The following is an 18607-nucleotide window of genomic DNA, read 5'->3' as shown; positions in this document are numbered from 1 at the left end:
CCACTCTCAAGCAATCTCTTATGAGGACAGGCAATACAACACACAGTGGATGTAGGGTATTACGCTCCGGCGGCCCGAACCACTCTAAACCTTCTGTGTTCATCGTGTTCTTGCATCTAGATCGGACTAATCCTAGCTACCCCCGAGTTCATTATCCCTCAGGGCTTAGGCGGGTGCATTTTGACACCCGGCTGGGTTTACCACCCAACAAATGTATATGCATAAGGCCTTGTTTAGTTCTAAAAAAATTTCCTACAGTACCAATCACATGGAATCTTCGCACACTTGCATGAAGTATTAAATGAAGTTGAAAAAAATTAATTAAACAGGTTCAACTGTAAATGACGAGACGAATATTTTAAGCCTAATTAATTCATGATTGGACATTAATTGCCAAATAACAACGAAAGTGCTACAGTACCCGAATCCAAAAAATTTCGCGAACTAAACACCCCCTAAATCATACATGCAATTTCCATTTTTAAAATTTTGCCCAATTGAATACTCAAGCGTAGGACACTATATGTCTATATGCACATTTGATTTCCCCAAGAAGATATGTGTTTGCCTGTGGGAATACGGGCAGGGATTCGTTATTCGATTGCTACACGCACTAAGATGCCAATTTCCGAAGATGCCACATGCATCACTAATCACTTCCTTTTCTTTTCCCCCCTGTGCGAGGACATAATCGTAGCGTAGTCCTCCCAGAAGCGAATAAAATCGCGTACCAGACCAGACCATATCACAAACGAAGATGGGATCACGCAATGCAGTCGTGCATACATCTTTTGATCCACGCTCTAGAAACTTTCAGCCAACTGGGGCTAACCAGGATCGTTGGGGAAGGAGAATAACTCATAGGACGGGCATGTGTCAGAGTCGGACCACTCTCATGGTCCAATCAGCAACTCGGAAGAGCTGAGTGAAATACAGCATTGGTAACACTGAAACAGCAGGGTAAAACTGAGAGGCATCAGATTTTTCAGGTCTAATAATCCGAGCACAGATAAATGGAGTACACACGTCCGTTACCAAACAGGAAATGCAGTTGAGAATCTGAGCATGGGTTAGAGATCTAATGGCCTAACTTGGCAGAGCTGCGACAATTTCCCCTATGCCCTTCATTACTATATAACGAGGCACATTCTGTAGTCCGAGTAATAATCTTCATATTCCAAAAAAAAACACAGTATAGACCGTTGCCTAGTAGGAAAAAAAAAAGGAAGAAGCAGAGATCCTTACACCATCAGCTGCGCAATGTCCCTGCGGAAGACGCCCTCCATCAGGCCCTTCCTCTTCGCGGTGACTGATGGGAACGGGGAGTAGGAGATGCGCCTGCACTGGCTGCTCGCGTTGATTTTGTTGGGCTGCGTCATTGTGGGAAGGATAGGGAAGGATTTGGGTCGAATGTTCAGGCACGAGAACAGCATCTTTCCGCTTGAGTCGTGGGGTGAAGTTTTAGATGCAGTCTTCTGAGATCCCGCGCTCCTGCTTGTGCTTGAAAAATGCTTGAACTGCTCTGAGCTGCCATTTGGTGGGTCTGGAAGACGGGGGCGAATCTCTGCTGATGGCTTCATGCGATCGAGCCAGCGAAGGATTGCGTTTCCAAGGTTCCGACCAACCTCTATGTCCCTCTCTTGAATGTTCTTGTGCACTGACACTGCAACATTGAACACATCTCGTGTACGCCTGCAGAACACAGCGGGGAGAAGGGAATCAATCTTGATAGGATGTAAAAAGTGATGTAAGCTCCAATTGGTCATATAAAATGCATTGAAATGTTAATCTTGATAGGTTTACAGTTTTCACACAAAAGATAGGACTCCTGATTCAAATGCAAGGTTCATACTGTTATCTACAATCCAGCAGTTTCAGACATTGCACATGTGTTAAAAAAATCCAGAAGATGACTGAAGACCAAGCTGAGGTACAGTTTATCAAATGAGAGTATCAGCTAATCAGCACTGCAATCATCAACAAAATGCACAAGCTTCAATATTAAGCATCTATAGTACAGTCTCAGCTGATTAAGGAACAAGTAGCTGTTAAAATGTGATTGTGTGCACACAACTAACTCTTAGAATTGCTGGATCAAGTAAAGATGAAGCGTGCCTATTCGCATGTCTAAGGCATACAGCTACTCTATGTGTTTATATGAATATATCTCAGTAATCAAATACAGTACCATAGCATGGATGAATGAAAATGCAAAGATACAACAGGAGACAAATGCATCTTATCTTTATATTTGAAACACAAGGGGAGCTGAATATGACATGGTACAGGGATGCTTTCAGCAATTCCTTGCTGAAACAAGAAGTAAGTACCGTTTGCTAGACATAGCTGGTAATGAGTTGGACGGGATCAAAATGTAACGCGACAAATGATGTCACCAATGAAGGTATGTAAAAGTACAGGATGCAGCTTGAGCAACTGTCCCTACCCTCGCAATACCCCGCAATGGCGCCGCCTACCGAGGCGTACAGCGCCAACAATCAATCAGCAAGCCGCGGGTCGGCCCAATCCACCCCTCCACGCCTCCCCGGAGCTAGAATGCTAGTGGTAAGACTACTGAACCAATTGATTGATGCGAGGGAGCTAAATTGCAGAGCAAGGAATCGATCCATCCACGCCTCGGTTATCCTATTTTGCCCGGAATCGAGGGCATATCCGAGAATCCAATCGAACGCAACGCAGCCGGAACCGATTTCCCGAGGCGCACGGCACGGCACGGCGTGGGCGAACGGGGTGGAGAAGGGGGGAAGCGAAATACCCTCACCTGTAGACGAAGTTCCTGATCCTGGGGCGGTTGGGCGGGATGAGGCGGCGCTGGATGCGGAGCGCGAGGCGGTAGGTGCGTCTGAGGCCGAGGAAGTAGGCGGTGATCGCCGTGAGCTCCCACAGCACCATCCCGGACCCTCCCCGGCGGCTGCTCTTCTGACCCTCCTCCTCGCTGGGCGGCGCGGCGCGGCGGAGCAGGCTCAGCGCCGAGGACTGCGGCGGCGGAGGGGGCGGCGGGGGGAGAGGGGTTTAAGGCGGCGGTGGAATTTCGGGTAACGGGAGGGGGCGGGCTGCGACTTGACAGCTGAGAGGGAGGGGGCGGGGGCGCATCTTTATTTTAAAAGACGAAATCTAACCCTGCTATTCTGCCAATATTAACCGTTGGGTTACCGTATTGCTTGATCGGGCGGCCGCAGTATGAGCCGGAGGCCGGACACAAACTAGCGCAAGGATTGGTTTCCCACGTTCCAGATCCTTCCTGAACACACACCCAAACTATCATGCGACACACCCAAACTATCATGCGGCACCATTAATCTGAGCGTCGTCGGAGCAAGGTCACAGTCCGCAACCAACATCGAAGAGGACGTACAAGAGTTAGATAGCAGCAGTATGTGGGAGAATACATTGGCAAAATAAGCTGACATGGCTATCATTACGTGAGAAAAGAGTGTGTTATTGTCTACTCTTTCGTCTACTGCTCTGGCTCGTACTCTTAGGCAAAATAACACCAATTAGAGAAGGCATTAAATATCACACAGACAACAAAATAGACAACTCATTGTAAAGTTATCTGTATGTCTCAAACAGATAGCAGCTGTCTAAACTGTTGTACATGCCCGACTTAATGCTACTCCTTCCTTCCATTTTTATAAGGCACACATGTATATCAAGATTCAAATTAACTTTGCTATCTTTGACCAACAATTTAACTATTATTTTTTTTATTTTTATAATGTAAACTTCATATGATTGGATTCGTAATTAAATATACTTTACCATGATTATAAATTTATAACCATAAATGACATAATATATAATATATCAATGGTCAAAGTGTTATTTAGAAGATCATGCTATGTTAGATTATGCCTTATAAAAGTGGAAGGAGTGAGTAATTTAATACCAGATATACTTTTAAGTGGGATTACCGTTTATTCACATATACTCTTAATTTTTCTGTCCAATGAAGAATCAACGTTAATTTCATTGTTGATAAACACACATGCTTCTCAATCCATTTATAGTTAGGATAAGAGTTACTATGATGTTGTTTCCACTTTCATTCTTGGTAGGTTCAGGTGAGTCCATAGCATATTTAAATTCTGATACATGTACCACGCGTATATATGTCTTGAAATTTAGATGAACTCCTGATATCTTTATAACAATAGAGTTTCAACACATGGCCATATATATTTGACCTTTAGTGCAAAGGTTTTCTCTATGCTCACACAATATGCTCTACGGCTATAGATAAAACAATAAATTTGTAGTCCTCATACATGTTTAATTCAAATTCTATTCAATAAACAAAGAGCGCGGCAAGGCCGCTCCAGCCATAGATAAAATAATAAATTCATAATTCTCATATATGTTTAAATTTTAATTATATTCAATAAACAAAGGGCGCGACAAAGCCGCGCCAAATTTCTAGTCTACTTCTAGGATCTCCTTGGCGAGACAAGGGAAGATGCCGTGGCGTGTGGGCGCGCGTCTCCCAGTCCGCCTCCGTGCTCGTGTCTTTCTTGCAAGAGGGGTTTGCTGTTGTGTTGGAGTTGGACAAAGGGAGATATCCGATCGCCGATGCTCTCTCTCACCGACGCACATCGCATCACCTGCTACGTCAGCACAGGTTTGTGGTGGAGCCAAGGTAAACATTGCTGTAAAAAATTTGAAGCAGGTAAATAAATTTTGAAGTTATTTTCGAACGGGAGGGTAGTTTAATTATCAGACGCTGAATTAATTAATAGGTAGGCGGATTCGTTGACCACAAGAGGCCCAGTCCTTTGTGCCTTGTTGGGCCGGATTCTTGCTAGCTACTGTTTCCCGGCCCAACAGGCCGACCTCCCGCGCCGCGCTGCCCTCTCGTACGATTTCGCTCGGAAGCCCTGTCCCGTGATCGTGTTCTTTGTGTTGGTTTCTTTGTCCGCTCGACACGAGAGTTCCGCGTGATCGTCATCGATGAACACCAACAGGACCGGATTTCCAATTCCCCATTAGACCTGATCGACGCCATGCCTACATCCACCCATCACCATCGCTGACTACTTACTCCCTACCATGATGTCCGATCCGCCGCTTGCTTCTTGGCCCTGTAAGCCGCTGCTCTGGCCGCGGCCACCGCGCGCCTGGCGGCGGCGCCCCTGCTGGAGCGGCGCGGGCCCCGGCGGCGCAGCGCGAACCGGAGGTGGCCGCTGTCCCTGAACCGCCTCCGCTCCGACTCGACGACGTCGCACTCCGGGAGCGCGGCGGGGTAGCGCAGCGTGTCGTAGCAGTAGGAGTAGACCATGTTCTGCTCCCGGAACCGGCGCATGGCCTGCTGCTTCTCCACCGTCATGACGGCCACGTCGGACGCGCGCAGGGCCTCCTCGTCGGCGGCGCAGGAGGCGCCGCCGGCCACCATGCGGATGGGGTCGGCGCGGCAGCCGAGGAGCGCGAGGTCCGTGAAGGAGGCGACGAAGGGCCCGTAGCGGTAGTTGACGCGGTGGCGGCCGCCCGAGGTGGCCCAGGTGGAGGCGTCCCAGACGGTGGCGTAGAGCGACATGGGCTTGGAGGGGAAGTCGCCGCTCATGGCGGGCGAGCGCCGGACCTCGCGCACGGGCACGTCGTCGACGTAGAAGGCCACCGCGGCGGCGGTCCACAGGATGGAGTAGCGGTGGAACTCGGTGGTGGGGTCGAAGGGGAGCACGTAGCGCTCCTCGCGCCCGCGGCTCACGCTGCCGTTGCCGTACACGTTGGTCTGCACCCGCCATGGCTTGCCCCGGATGTTGCCCAGGAACTTGAAGTCCAGCTCGTCGTGCCGCTTCTCGAACACGTCGCCGTTGGACGTCTGCACATAGATATTATAGATAGATTATATGTATATAGATAGTATATGTATAACATATAGATATATGTAGATAATATAGGAGCAGAGCAGAGGATCGGAGGAGGACGCACGTAGAAGGCGACGACGACGCCGGCGGTGTAGTCGGAGGGGAGCTTGATGGACGCGCTGAAGAAGCCGTGCTGGTACATGGACGACGAGATGAACCCAGACCCTGCGCCAAGCCATGCAGCCACCTCTCAATCGATTGGTAGATGAATCGACCAAATTAAAGCAATCCCCATGTTGCCGAAATAATTAGAATTAAGGCAGGAATTAATCGACAAATCAAATCAACTCACCGGTGGAGCGTGTTCAAAAAAAAAACTCACCGGTGGAGCGGTCGAGCAGGAGGCTGACGGTGCGGCCGTCGGCGGAGCGGAGGATGTTGTCCTGCCCGAACAGCGGCGCGTACCCCTCCTCGAACACCATCGCCGTCACGTTGATCGCCGGGAGCCCGGACACGGCCGCGGCCGCCGCCGCGAGGACGAGCAGCGCCGTCGCCGCCGCCACGGCTCCGGCGGCCATGCTGCTATATAGCTCGCCGCCAGCCGGCCGGCCGCCTCCGATTCAGAGCCGGGGAGTAGCAATCGATGCCGCCGGGAGGGGAAGGGCAATAATTTTGATCCAAATTGAAATCCGAGGCGCGAGCGACGCCTCGCCGCCTTCGCCTCGTCGGGAAATAAATAAATTAAATTATTCGGGACGATCGACCGCCGATCGCTTGCCTTATTTTGAGGTGGTGATTGAGAGCTCGAGATAGAGACTGGAAATGGTCGCCGCGTCGCGTGCGCGTGCGAGCTATATATGGGAGGGAAGGAGACCCCGCCATGACCGTGCAAAGAAAATGGAAACGACCGCGCGCCACGTAGGCTGGGGCGTGTTATCCATAAACAGCTCAAAACCGTGGCTAAATCAGGGTTTTCAATTTCGTTTGATAAAAAAATTCGGACATAGCCGAAATCTGCGAATTTCGTGAAATTTCGATCGAAATTTATTTTTAGACTATTTTTAAAAATACTTTTAAATATATTTAAATTATTATTTCCGGGGCCGAAATCAGCGAATTTCGCAAAATTTCGTCGAAATTTTGCCGAAATTTTGAACACTGGGCTAAATTTAATGCCATGGATAAAAGGGAAGCTAATCATGCAGCTTTTTTTTAACCGAAACAATTTTTTTTTATAAAATGTAAACGCCTTATGTGCATCCATGGATGGACGTGAACATACTCATACACTAACCACTATGAAAACTTTTGAGAGACTGGATCGATACATCATGAGCTTCCTTGTTGAAGGATTTTCTTTTCAATTATTTTGGCATTGTTTTTTTCCTTCCATTACATTTCATTCTACAAAAGAATCTCGTATGCATGGTATACTAAATAAAGTCTATTTGCAAAACTTTTTCAGAGATGGGTGTAACTTTTCGCGACGAATTTAATGATGGTAATTAATTGATGATTTGATATAGTGATGCTACAATAATCATTCTCTAATCGCGCGGTCAAATGCCTCATTAGATTCATCAGGTCACTAGCGCGGGGGTTCTGAAGTTGATTTTGTAAACTGACTTTGTTTGACACCGTAATTAGCGGTCAAAATGTCACTATTCACTAGCACAGCACAAACTAAACGGGGCATTGTTACGTGCCATTTGACCCTAGGATGTTTGGACAAATCAATGAAATTTGATTATATGAAGAAAATGTGTCTTTTATATAACATATTTCTAATAGTTTCATATAGTTTGTTTTGGAGGGTTGCCAAAGGAACATCAGTTCTGGGGACAAATTTGCAGTCCATATATTAACTATATCCTGAAAACATATACTCCTTTATCTGTACAAATTTCTCCCTAGTTGTAGGCTCTTTGGTAATGTTTCTTCTTCAAATCGCAGTTATTGCCTCTCTTAATCGGTGTGTTCTGTGTTCAATTATGATGTATGGTATCTTCATTTTATCTTGCCTACAAGGCTACAACAATGGTGAGATGATCTTAAGACAAGATAATCATAGTATGCTACAGTTACTCTTCTGAAGAGGAGAGAAGCTATGGGACAGCTCCTTGTACGATTTTTCATCCATTTTAGCGATTCTAATAAAACCCATAATTTTCATATTTTCCTATAATCATCGTCCATTTATATTTCCAAGTCCAACCAAAGTCGCCCAAAAAACAAAACGGGCTGCCTCCTTGCCACTCTTCATTCACTGGCACTGCAGGAGGCTCTGACCTCTGCAATCCCGGGGTTCCAACAGCGCAACTAATGCTAAACCCCGCTTCAATCCACCGGATTAAACCCTAGCCACCGGCGGCTCCGTCTCCGCGCCTCCCCCCATGCCGCTCTGCCACTCCCCCACCTCCGCCGCCGTCGCGGCGGCGGCGTCTCCCATCGCCGCCCGCAGCGGGGGACTCCTTCGCCGCTCGCGCCCAGCCCCCGCCGTCGTGGTGAGCTCCGGTTTCCCCACCACCCACCTCTTCCGCCGCTCGTCCCCTGGTTCCCTTCCCTTTTTGTTTTGTTTCGTGCTCTCGTACTGTGGTACTACGCACTCGCCCCCATATGGCTACCCGTGATCTGACGGTGCTAGTCGGCTTTGGGAGCTCAGGAATCGCACTTGCTCGCATCATCCTAGTGTTTTAACTTTCGATTTTGGAATTATAGTCGGCGTTGGGAGCTCAGGAATCGCACTTGCTTGCATCATCGCAGTGCTTAGCTTTCGATTTTGGGGACCTTGGAACCATAGTCGGCGTTGGGCGCTCAGGAATCGCACTTGCTCGCATCATCTCCGTGTTTTAGCTTTCGATTTTTGAGAGCTACTGCTTAGCTGTGCTTTCGATTCTGTTCACATCATAGAGTATCCATCTTGCATCCGCGCGCAAGAGGAAGTTGCTGCTAGTAATCAGGTCGAATCTGCACATTTATGCTTGCTTCAGCTAAAACCAGTCTCCATACGTGCAGAGATGTAAAAAGGTTGATTCTCTGAGGGCAATCAATGGATCACCGCCATGCATTCCAGTGTCCGACATGTCACTATTGACTCCTGTAACCTTGCCGGTTTTCCGGGATCCAAGCATGAGGAACGACACAAGGTTGCGCATCTTCTCAGGCACAGCCAATCCTTCCCTTTCCCAGGTCAGTTGAATCTAGGATGAAGAAATTTTCTCTTGTACTTATTCTAGTCCTGCTTTGGATTTGTCGCAAACAACCAATTAAACTGTACTAACCACCGTAGAGCGTCCAAATAAACTGTGCTCATTTTGAGTTTGGAAAATGGACTCTAATATAGAAGGCAAATTGAAATGAAGGGTAACTGTACCTGTCGGCATAGCCGCTGGCCCACTTAATGGAGAGTAACAAATAGTGGTTCGTTATCAACATGTCCATCTCTTACCAAATGAGTTGTCTCATTTATGCCTAATTTCTTTATGATGTCCTATTAACAGGAGATAGCAAGCTACTTGGGTCTAGAACTCGGGAAGATTAACATAAAAAGGTTCGCGGATGGTGAAATATATGTCCAATTACAAGAAAGTGTGCGGGGCTGTGATGTTTTCCTTGTGCAACCAACGTGCCCTCCAGCAAATGAGAATCTCATGGAACTTCTGATCATGATCGATGCCTGTAGGAGAGCATCCGCTAAGAATATTACTGCAGTCATCCCTTATTTTGGTTATGCAAGGGCTGACAGGAAGGTAATGTAGATTTATTATAGTTTCTCAATTTGTTTAATGGTTTTGAGTTTGTTCTTCTTTTTGAATGGGAAAGGATCCCTTATCACATGCTTGTACAATGTCGTATTACCAGTCTTTAACCATGAAAGGGGCATAAGCAAACTTTTCGAAATCTAATATTTAGACATTTTCACCTGTGGATGTTTTTTAATAAAGGGTAATTGAAGTCAATGCTCAATGACATTACAGATTCTATTATTCCCTTTGATTCTAACATCCTAGCATCTATAAAATCAAAAGCCGTCACAGGACCTAACAAAAGCATTTATCTCCTGGCCATTTTTCATGCTAACTGAAGCACTTTTCCTTTTTCTCAGTCTCAAGGCCGGGAATCTATAGCTGCAAAGCTTGTAGCTAATATGATTACAGAAGCTGGTGCAAACCGTGTCCTTGTTTGTGATCTTCATTCCAGTCAAGCAATGGGATACTTCGACATCCCAGTAGATCATGTTTATGGCCAGGTATGTACTGAAGCATGCTGCTTATATCTATCAATGCCTTTAAAACTTATGTGTGATGGCATTCATTCTTCTTACAATTGTTCTCTATTTTGCCACTTTGAATTGTCTAGCCTGTTATCCTTGATTATCTCGCCAGCAAGACAATCTGTTCAAATGACTTGGTGGTTGTATCTCCTGATGTTGGAGGTGTTGCCAGGGCACGTGCTTTTGCCAAAAAGCTTTCAGATGCACCTCTAGCTATTGTAGATAAAAGAAGGCATGGACACAATGTCGCTGAGGCAAGTATTATTGTACTATAATATTTGTTTAAACAGTGTAGCAGGCTTAATGATGTATATAGAAGAAAATGTCAACTTCTTAACTCAAGGATTAGGTTCTCATTAACTGTAATATTATGAGCAGCTGATTAGGATGTACAGAAGAAAATCTTCACTTGGCCTTTTCCCTAGTAACATGGTACTCTGAATATATTACTTCCTATTGCATCCAAAGACTTATAATGCATTTGGCATTTGCAGATGTACCTATCTCACTACAATTTCTTTTATCTCAGTTCTGTTAAAATGAGCAAGTACATCATATCATGTGCATTTGTTACAGGTAATGAATCTTATTGGAGATGTTAGAGGAAAAGTGGCTGTTATGATGGACGATATGATTGACACAGCAGGTAAGTTCTCCCTGGGACACACTTTTTAGATTGGACATTTCCCTGCCCCTCATAAAAGGCAGTTAGGCCATGCGTTTACGCCTTCTTCATAACAACCGAGCTAGGTTGAGGGCTTTGTGAGTTGTGCAACATTCCTGTCACTAGCCAAGAAAATTATACATCACATTGCGTACTAAACTAGTTTCCCTCTCTGAGATACTTTGCTTCGGGATATCATTATTCTGATGGAATTATCAAACATAAATAGGAACTATTGCCAAAGGAGCTGAGCTACTGCATCAGGAAGGAGCTCGAGAAGTATATGCTTGCTGTACACATGCTGTTTTCAGGTATGCTTTAATTCTTGAAGCTAACTGAAGTCATATTCTGTGTTCTCTCTTGTGTCGTACGATGTAGTTTACTGGATTTTCCTGCAACTGTATTTATTCGTTACCTTTTCAGCCCACCTGCCATTGAAAGGTTATCAAGTGGTTTGTTTCAAGAAGTAATCATCACAAACACTATCCCTCTTAAGGAGGAGAAGACTTTTCCGCAGCTGACCATTCTTTCAGTTGCTAACCTCTTAGGTGAAACAATCTGGCGTGTTCACGATGATTGCTCAGTAAGTTCTAACTTTGAACTTATAAAAAGTTACCACTCTTCTATATGCCCTAATCGGTCTCGCATCATTTTGCAACCTCATGATACCATTCCTCAGAAGCAACTTCAAATTTTCTTTTCTTGGTGTAACTTGTTCATATAAATTGCTAAATCTATCCAGGTTGGTCATGAGCCATACTCCAGCTTGGATATTGACTAACGCTTAAGGTGTATTACTCATGCCGCGCCCTTCATGCCTAGGTGAGAATGGAAGCAAACAGCTTTTTCTCTACAAGCTGTACATATTTGATTCCATTGTGAGCCAACATTATTTCATCAGTTGTACAATTATCATCTGGGATATGTACCTTGTACGCCAATGCTCAACAATTGTTTTTCCTGTGCAGGAATAGTTTTTCATCTTATTTTGGGTGGGCCTTAGTTTTTATTTTCTTGTGTGTGTACTCTGTAATAAGCGGCCCTATGTTATGTCTGATTCCTTCAGCAAAGAAGCAAAGAACCTAAGAACCTCAAACATGTATTTTCTTGTGTGTGTCCTCTGTAATAAGCGGCCCTATGTTATGTGTGGTTCCTTTAGCAAAGAAGCAAAGAACCTCAAACATGTATTTGAATGACAGTACAGTACATAATTTGGAATTTTGGGTTGTAGATTTGTAGTGCAGTTTTTCAGACTTGATGCACGCACATACCATGTCAGTTTTCAGTTGCTTTTGGTTTCGCCTGATATGCGTTGCTCTATTTGGTCACAATTTGGTTTTTATGACGATGCATCATGCATCTCCTGAAGCCACCGCTTATGAGAACATGCTTGTAGAGAGTAGTAGCATTCTGGTAAGTCCTCCACTTATGATGTGTACCAATCAAGGTTTGAGACCTTGTTCTCACAAAATGGCCCCTTGCTGTGTGTTTCTTATTTGTTTGTTTGTTTCTTTGCTATGTTGGCGATATACTCCATCCTGGCCCAATATGATGCATAGAAGCACATGAAGAGGTCTATTTGGTTGCATGGCCCGGTTGATGCATGGAAGCACACGAGGAAGCGTGTTTGACTGCATTAGTATACTGTTCTAGCTCGGTTTAGCTAGTGAAAATATACGATAGGATCTTGGCAGTGAAGCATAATTAAACCAACGACAGATGCATACCGCACTTGAGGTTTTTGGTGATGTCCGCCTTGTATAGGCAATACACATCTTCAAACGCTTAGCCTGTTTCTACTCGTCCAATATACCGACCCTAAAAGTATGGGTTAAGATCTACCGTCTGTTTTGCAAGCTAAACCATTATTGTCAGGGCCTTTTTGGTTTGGCATCCAAAATGGCCGGTCTATTTTTGTGTCCGGCAATCTGCTCAGATGAATGTTCCTCCATGTGCTAGATTTCTAGGTAATAAAATCATAAGCAAACTACCAATGCAGAATTCTGACTAGATCTTCCAGGTGCCTGACATTTCAAGATAATATCAATGCAGAATTCTGACTATATCTTCCAGGTGCCTGACATTTCAAGATAAAAATTACACGCATCTTGGCAGAATAATAAAAATGAACTCCAAAGACCCTTCACCAGATATGAGGCGCCATGTCACCTCTTTTGTGGAAGGAAATAGTTTGTTGCCATTAGGCTGTTCCCTAACTAAACTGAAGCAATATTATGAACAGATTGTTATCGGCTCAGATAACTTCAACCATATTTATAGGGTCATTCCAATACACGCTGTTTCTTTCAACATCAAATAGGAAGAAAATGCATCTATTAGTGAAGTAATGCTTTCTGAATCTACTAATGAAGTATTACTCAATTCTCTTGTCTGAGATTTGTTCTGACTGCGGGGACTTCTAGTATCAAGAATGAAATGTTAAATAAGCAATGATTAAACACTAAAAATTTATGAACCAATATCTATCCATGAAAATATATCATTAAAAGTAAAGTCTGAACTGTTGAAGAACAAGAAGCTTGCTGGTTATAAGTTTGAAATTGGAACATCCAATGGATCCTTGACCCTAATGTAGATAATGATCGTTCTTATATAAACTGTGGCAGAAGATTGAATGGCCAAAAAACTTGAAAATTTTGGTCACATGGTATAATTTTACTGCAAAATTGTGTAAAACTAGAATACAAAGTCAAAGAAAAACTATGGTACATATAAACTGATATCCTAGAAGCATTCTGCATACTATGTCATGATAGGTGACATGTGATTCAAGGATAAAATAATGTTAAATCTCGGAATACATCTCTAAAAAATATATATTTGATCTTCCAAAAGAATGCCTGCAAAAAGCTGAAATTTTAAGAAAAACAATGTCAGACATTCAGCTACCAAATGAGGGTCATTGCAGCTTGTAAAACACCAGTAGATAGAACGATTTGATGTAATAGTCAGTATCTTGAGAAATGACATCAAACACTCTTCTAGTAAAGGATAACAAAACTACAAGAAGCTTATACAAGACAGCTTGTAAAACATTAAATGTTACATGGTGAATGCAATGGGCGCAGCATGAATAACACATGGTCGAACTCACAAACTGACAATAAAAATTCACCGTAAACAACATTATGCAGGGCAGCCATTTGCAGACCCCATGAAAATGGTCACCTGGCGACATTAAAATGTCTGACAAATTGTATTTTCACTGGTCTAATGTGATATCCCCAAAACAAAGTACAAGGTCCTAAAGCTAGAGACTGTATTCTAAGAAAATGTAGCAGGAAATGATAGTTGGCTATCACAGTTTCTCATATTACAGAAGATATATGAAGCATGAGGGCCTCTCAAATTCCAAATTCTATACGGTAGTAACTAAGAAGATAGCAAGGTTTAATAGAAGATTACCTCTTTCAGCTGTCATAGAATCAATGCAGAGAGCAGACCAGCAGTTGAATGTGAGTAGCACGGGAGATAAATAGATATAATTACTCATACAAAAGAAATGATCTTCTGATCATGTGCTCGCAATGATGCATTGTTGTATAACCTCATAGTGTACCACGTGGGATAGAACCCATTTCGATACATTGCATCCATCCATCTCTCAGCTTCATTTCGGTCACCATTCTTGCAAAAACCGTGTACCATTATATCAAAAGTCCATCGATTTGGTTGATACCCCTTTCTGCACATCTTTTCATACAAATTACAGGCAGAATCCATCCTCCCTGCCATAGAAAGCCCTCGTAAAAACATGTTGTAAGTATAACTATCAACAGGAAAATACTTTTCCATCTCCTCTTCCAAATGCTCTAAGTCATTCATGTTTTTAATACCGCTTGCAAATGAGGCAACTAGATCACCGATCAAGAGCCTTCCTGCCTCCCGACCATGGATCTCTTCATCTTTCACTTCCAGAGGTTTTGACTTATCTCTTGAACGTAACAAAGCCTTCAGAAGGTCGCGGCCCATCAATGTGTGCAAGAGAAGCACATTGCACAAGAAGGCTGAAACAGGGCGACCTGTTTCTCTGAAATCATCAATAACCTTTATAACACTGTCATAATCTCTGACAGAGCACAGCAAGAGAACGAGCTGCTCATAGCAACTGATGCTTGGGATTACACCATTATCCCTTGCCTCCCTCCAGAACACCATTGCCTGCTCATGCTTTTGAGCTTCACATAGACCAGATATAAATACATTATACATCTTGGTGCCAGGTGGTTTCTTTCCACGAATGAGGTTAAAAAAGTTAAGTGCATCACCAATACATTTGCTCCTTAGATAACTCATGAGAAGAAGGATGTTGCTTTCCACTGATGGTTCAATCCCTGAAATCACCATTCGGTTATACACCTCCCTGGCCATGTCAGCCCTCTTAGCATGACCAGCTCCAGATATAAAGTAGTTGTAGCACACAAGGGGTTGGAGTTCACTCCGCTGCAGCTGGCTGTCTAACAGCTCAAGAACCTCATCATACCTATTCAACTCACACAAAGCACAGACAACTGACTGATAGAGGTTTCGGGTTGGGATGTGCCCCATATCTTGCATTTCCAGCATGAGCCTTGGCAGCATATCGACCCTCTTAATCAATATTAATGCCCGAATCAAGCTCCTGTAGGTTGACTCATAGTGATATAAGCCTACATGGCTCTTGCTGCTTGCTATATGAGGCACTTTGCATGCCTCCTCAACATTTCCACTCTTGCATAGTGCCACGAGGTATTTGGCTAAGACAGAGTCCATTGGCCAGACTTCCTGCTTGAGTGCTCTGTCTAGCAGCTCCCGCACCTTATCCAGCTTTCCCTCCTGACAAAGCATATTTGCAAACATGGAAAATGTCTGACGCCCTGGAAAGTACCCTCCTTCCATTGCTTGCTCCAATACCTGACGGGCTTCTTCGGTCTCCCCACCCCGGCATAGTGCCCTGATCAAATTATTGTAGACATTCTTGTTTGGGTTGATCCCAAGCTCCATTCTTGACCTATACAAATGCATGGCTACTTCGACAAGACCAGCCTTGCAAAAGAAGCAAAGCGCAGCATTCATGGTGGATCGGCCAGGAGCAATGCCCTCCTCCATCATTTCCACAAGCATGTCATACACTTCGCCAAGTCTGTTCCCGCGAAGAAAGCGGTAAACAAGCTTGTCATACCGCTGCCCATCAGGGATATAGCCTTCAGTTTCCTTCTTATCAGAGATGAACTTCAATGTAGTATCAAGCCTCCCAGCTTCAATGAGGCCATGGATCCACGCACCATACACATCACAGGATGCAAACTTATCAACGATCTTGGCTGCCTTAGAAAACCGTCCACGGCGACAGGACTCAATTATGATGAAACCGGCAGCGGGGCCACGGGATGCTTCAGCAAACGGCAGGGTGTCAAGGAGAGCCACGGCATCGTCAAGGCGGCCACGGCGGCAGAGGCTCTTGATGAGGATGCATGTAGCCACAGGGCTGGCGGGAAGGTTGCGGGCGAAGGAGTCGGCAAGGTCGTGGTGCGACGCATCGACGAGGGAGTTGAGGAGGATCCGCGATGAGACAGCATCAAGGTCGAGGCCGCGGAAGCGCATGTGGCCGAGGATGCTGAGCCCTCGCTGAGGGTCGCCCGCGACGGCGTAGCCGATGACGAGAGTGTCGTTGAAGCGCGGGTGCCCGGCGGCTGCGCTGGTGTCGGAGAAGAGACGGAGCCAGTTGACGACGACGGCGTTGCGACGCGCGCGGGAGAGGAGGCGGAAGACGGCGTGGTAGACCGCTCGCGTGTGGCGGTAGCGCGGGCGGCGCCCCGACCAGTCGAAGAACTTGAGGCGGAGCAGCAGCAGCGCGTCGTCGTCGGCGAGCCTCCGCGGGCGGTGGCGCAGCACGGCGAGGACGAGCTGCTCCGAGAGCGGGAGAGCCTCGAGCGCGGCCGTCTCATCGGACGCGAGCGCCTCGTAGATCGCGTCGAGCGCCTTGAGCGGCGCGGCCACGGGGCTGGTGGCCTCAAGGAACCAGTCGCGGAAGGAGGCGGCGATTGCGGACGAGGCCGCGGCTATGGAGACGGCGTCCTCAGGGCGCGGCGGAAGCAGCGGAGAGAGCGGCGGGAGCGGCGGCGGCGGCGCGCGGGGACGAGGCGCGGAGGCGTACGCCGAGAAGGTGTTCGAGGGAATGTCGATGAGGGGGCAGGAGAGGAGGCGGCGGCGGCGGGAGCGGCAGCAGAGCGGGGCGAGGAGGACACGGCGCATGGTGAGCCGGGCCTAGCGGTGGGCGGCGGTCAGTGGCGTGGGCGTGGCCGCCGGCGGCGGCTGGTGGCATCTGTGGGGTGTGGGGGGGGGGGGGGGGGGGGGGGGGGGTGGCGGCGGACGCGTTTTTTCTATTTTTATTTTTTTAAAAAAATATTTTTTATAGATATATATTTTTGCTTTCACAATTTACAGTTTTATACAGACGAACGATACCCCTGTCCCCTCTGCCGGGCGGTAGGGACCTAAATATAATTAAAATTTGAGTTCTATTGCATGGAGGCCCCTACCGCGCGGTGGAGGGGCGGCAAGCAGGCCAACCGCCCGGCAGGGGGGCGGCAGACTCCCCCCAATATAAAAGCTGAGGTCCCCCCACACCTACATTTGCAGCAAACAACATCCATAGAGGGAAAAAAAGTGAGACGTGGTGTGAGAGAGGGAGTTGCAACAACGAAGTTCTGCTGGATTACGAACTTGTGATCTGCAGTGTCGTGGCTCTAAGAGGAGGGCCACAACCGAGTGGCGTAGTGCACCAGCCTAATCCCTGAGGGTGGATACTCGGGAAAGTGCAAGATATTCGACCGATCTACCCCTCCTGCCAGAACACATGAACACTCAAGGATTTTAGAGTGGTTCGGGCCGCTGGAGCGTAATACCCTACGTCCACTTGAGAGTAGTATTGCTCTTTGTGTCTGTGGATGAGTCTATCCTCTGCCTTCCAGTCCCCTTTTGGACTTGTCCTTTCTCTAGCGAGCGTCTCCTTTTTATAGACCAAGGGGACGCGTACACAGGCGTTAAACTCCGACAGGTGTGTCTAACGTGGATATATAGTATACTGTGTAGGAAGCTTTAATGGGGCTACCGCGGTTGAGAATCTCTTCTCGGATACGCTTCATCGCCCTGTAGGCTCTCTCTCCGAGGGAGGCTTCATCTGTCCTATCGGCGAGGCGCCCGTTGAGGCGGTGTAGCTTGCGGCGTAGACTGCTGGGTCTACCATATAGGCGTCATAATGGGCGAAGCCGAGCCGTCGTATCCAACTGGCATAGTAGACTGACATACGCGGCGTGGACGGTGTCAGCGACAGTACTGTGCGCCTTGGTAACACGAGACCAACAGTGCAACCTGGCAAAAACCGCCTCGGGCTCTGCTGTGGCAGGGCGCACTTCCGCCTACCGCATTGAATGCGGTAGGTAGGCGAGTCTTCCAGTGGAAGCCACGCGGTACCCCGCGCGTGCCCGCACCTGCGGACATGTGGCGGCTCCGGACTAGCCCCTGGCGGGGTGTCGGTTCCACCTCGCTGAGGAATCCGGATAGTATATGGGGTCCGGGACCCGGCGGGGGTCCGGGGCCCCAGCTATTTTGGCTGAGGGCTATCTCCTTCCTGGACACGTGGCGTCACCGGACCCTCCCCGAGCGGGGAGCGGGTCCGGGGCCATTTGTCTGGAGAGTAGGGCTCCGGACCACAGGGGTCCGGCTGCTCGGCCGTCAGGGCGTAGTTAAGGATTACTACGAGACTCTTGCCTAGACACAGCAAGAGGGGTACCCCAGTCCTGGGGTACCGACAGTGGCCCTCGGGCCCACCTCGGGAGAGGCACG

General features: G+C 46.9%; 4 protein-coding genes across 5 annotated transcripts; 1 reads left to right on the top strand and 3 right to left on the bottom strand.

Annotated features, from left to right (window-relative positions):
- Positions 1–954: 954 nt before the first annotated feature.
- On the bottom strand, positions 955–3087 carry LOC120654533. The gene is made up of 2 exons (XM_039932093.1): positions 2783–3087; positions 955–1692 (listed from the first exon to the last, which is right to left on the bottom strand). Exons 1-2 carry the CDS (start codon positions 2911–2913, stop codon positions 1242–1244), a joined length of 582 nt encoding a protein of 193 aa, XP_039788027.1. The 5' UTR covers positions 2914–3087; the 3' UTR covers positions 955–1241.
- Positions 3088–4726: 1639 nt separating this feature from the next.
- Positions 4727–6625, bottom strand: LOC120654532 (probable xyloglucan endotransglucosylase/hydrolase protein 30). The gene is made up of 3 exons (XM_039932092.1): positions 6205–6625; positions 5947–6047; positions 4727–5836 (listed from the first exon to the last, which is right to left on the bottom strand). Exons 1-3 carry the CDS (start codon positions 6398–6400, stop codon positions 5063–5065), a joined length of 1071 nt encoding a protein of 356 aa, XP_039788026.1. The 5' UTR covers positions 6401–6625; the 3' UTR covers positions 4727–5062.
- A 1435-nt stretch (positions 6626–8060) lies between these two features.
- LOC120654531 (ribose-phosphate pyrophosphokinase 1, chloroplastic) lies at positions 8061–12025 on the top strand. 2 transcript variants are annotated; one of them, XM_039932090.1, is made up of 10 exons: positions 8061–8326; positions 8838–9011; positions 9323–9571; positions 9928–10071; positions 10182–10349; positions 10672–10741; positions 10989–11070; positions 11183–11342; positions 11502–11581; positions 11728–12025. In XM_039932090.1, the coding sequence occupies exons 1-9, from the start codon at positions 8216–8218 to the stop codon at positions 11538–11540; spliced, it is 1197 nt and encodes a 398-aa protein (XP_039788024.1). In that variant the 5' UTR covers positions 8061–8215; the 3' UTR covers positions 11541–11581; positions 11728–12025. The 2 variants fall into 2 exon arrangements, with proteins under 2 accessions (XP_039788024.1, XP_039788025.1); XM_039932091.1 differs by lacking the exon at positions 11728–12025 and having other exon boundaries at positions 8216–8326; positions 11502–11582.
- A 1258-nt stretch (positions 12026–13283) lies between these two features.
- LOC120654530 (pentatricopeptide repeat-containing protein At1g71210, mitochondrial-like) lies at positions 13284–17076 on the bottom strand. The gene is made up of 2 exons (XM_039932089.1): positions 14186–17076; positions 13284–13630 (listed from the first exon to the last, which is right to left on the bottom strand). The coding sequence occupies exon 1, from the start codon at positions 17012–17014 to the stop codon at positions 14270–14272; it is 2745 nt and encodes a 914-aa protein (XP_039788023.1). The 5' UTR covers positions 17015–17076; the 3' UTR covers positions 13284–13630; positions 14186–14269.
- Positions 17077–18607: the final 1531 nt, after the last annotated feature.

Source organism: Panicum virgatum, chromosome 1N, assembly GCF_016808335.1.
Source record: "Panicum virgatum strain AP13 chromosome 1N, P.virgatum_v5, whole genome shotgun sequence".
NCBI classification, from domain to species: domain Eukaryota; kingdom Viridiplantae; phylum Streptophyta; class Magnoliopsida; order Poales; family Poaceae; genus Panicum; species Panicum virgatum.
The sequence above is the reverse complement of the archived record's forward strand: the minus strand, read 5'-3'. Positions and strand labels throughout refer to the sequence as shown.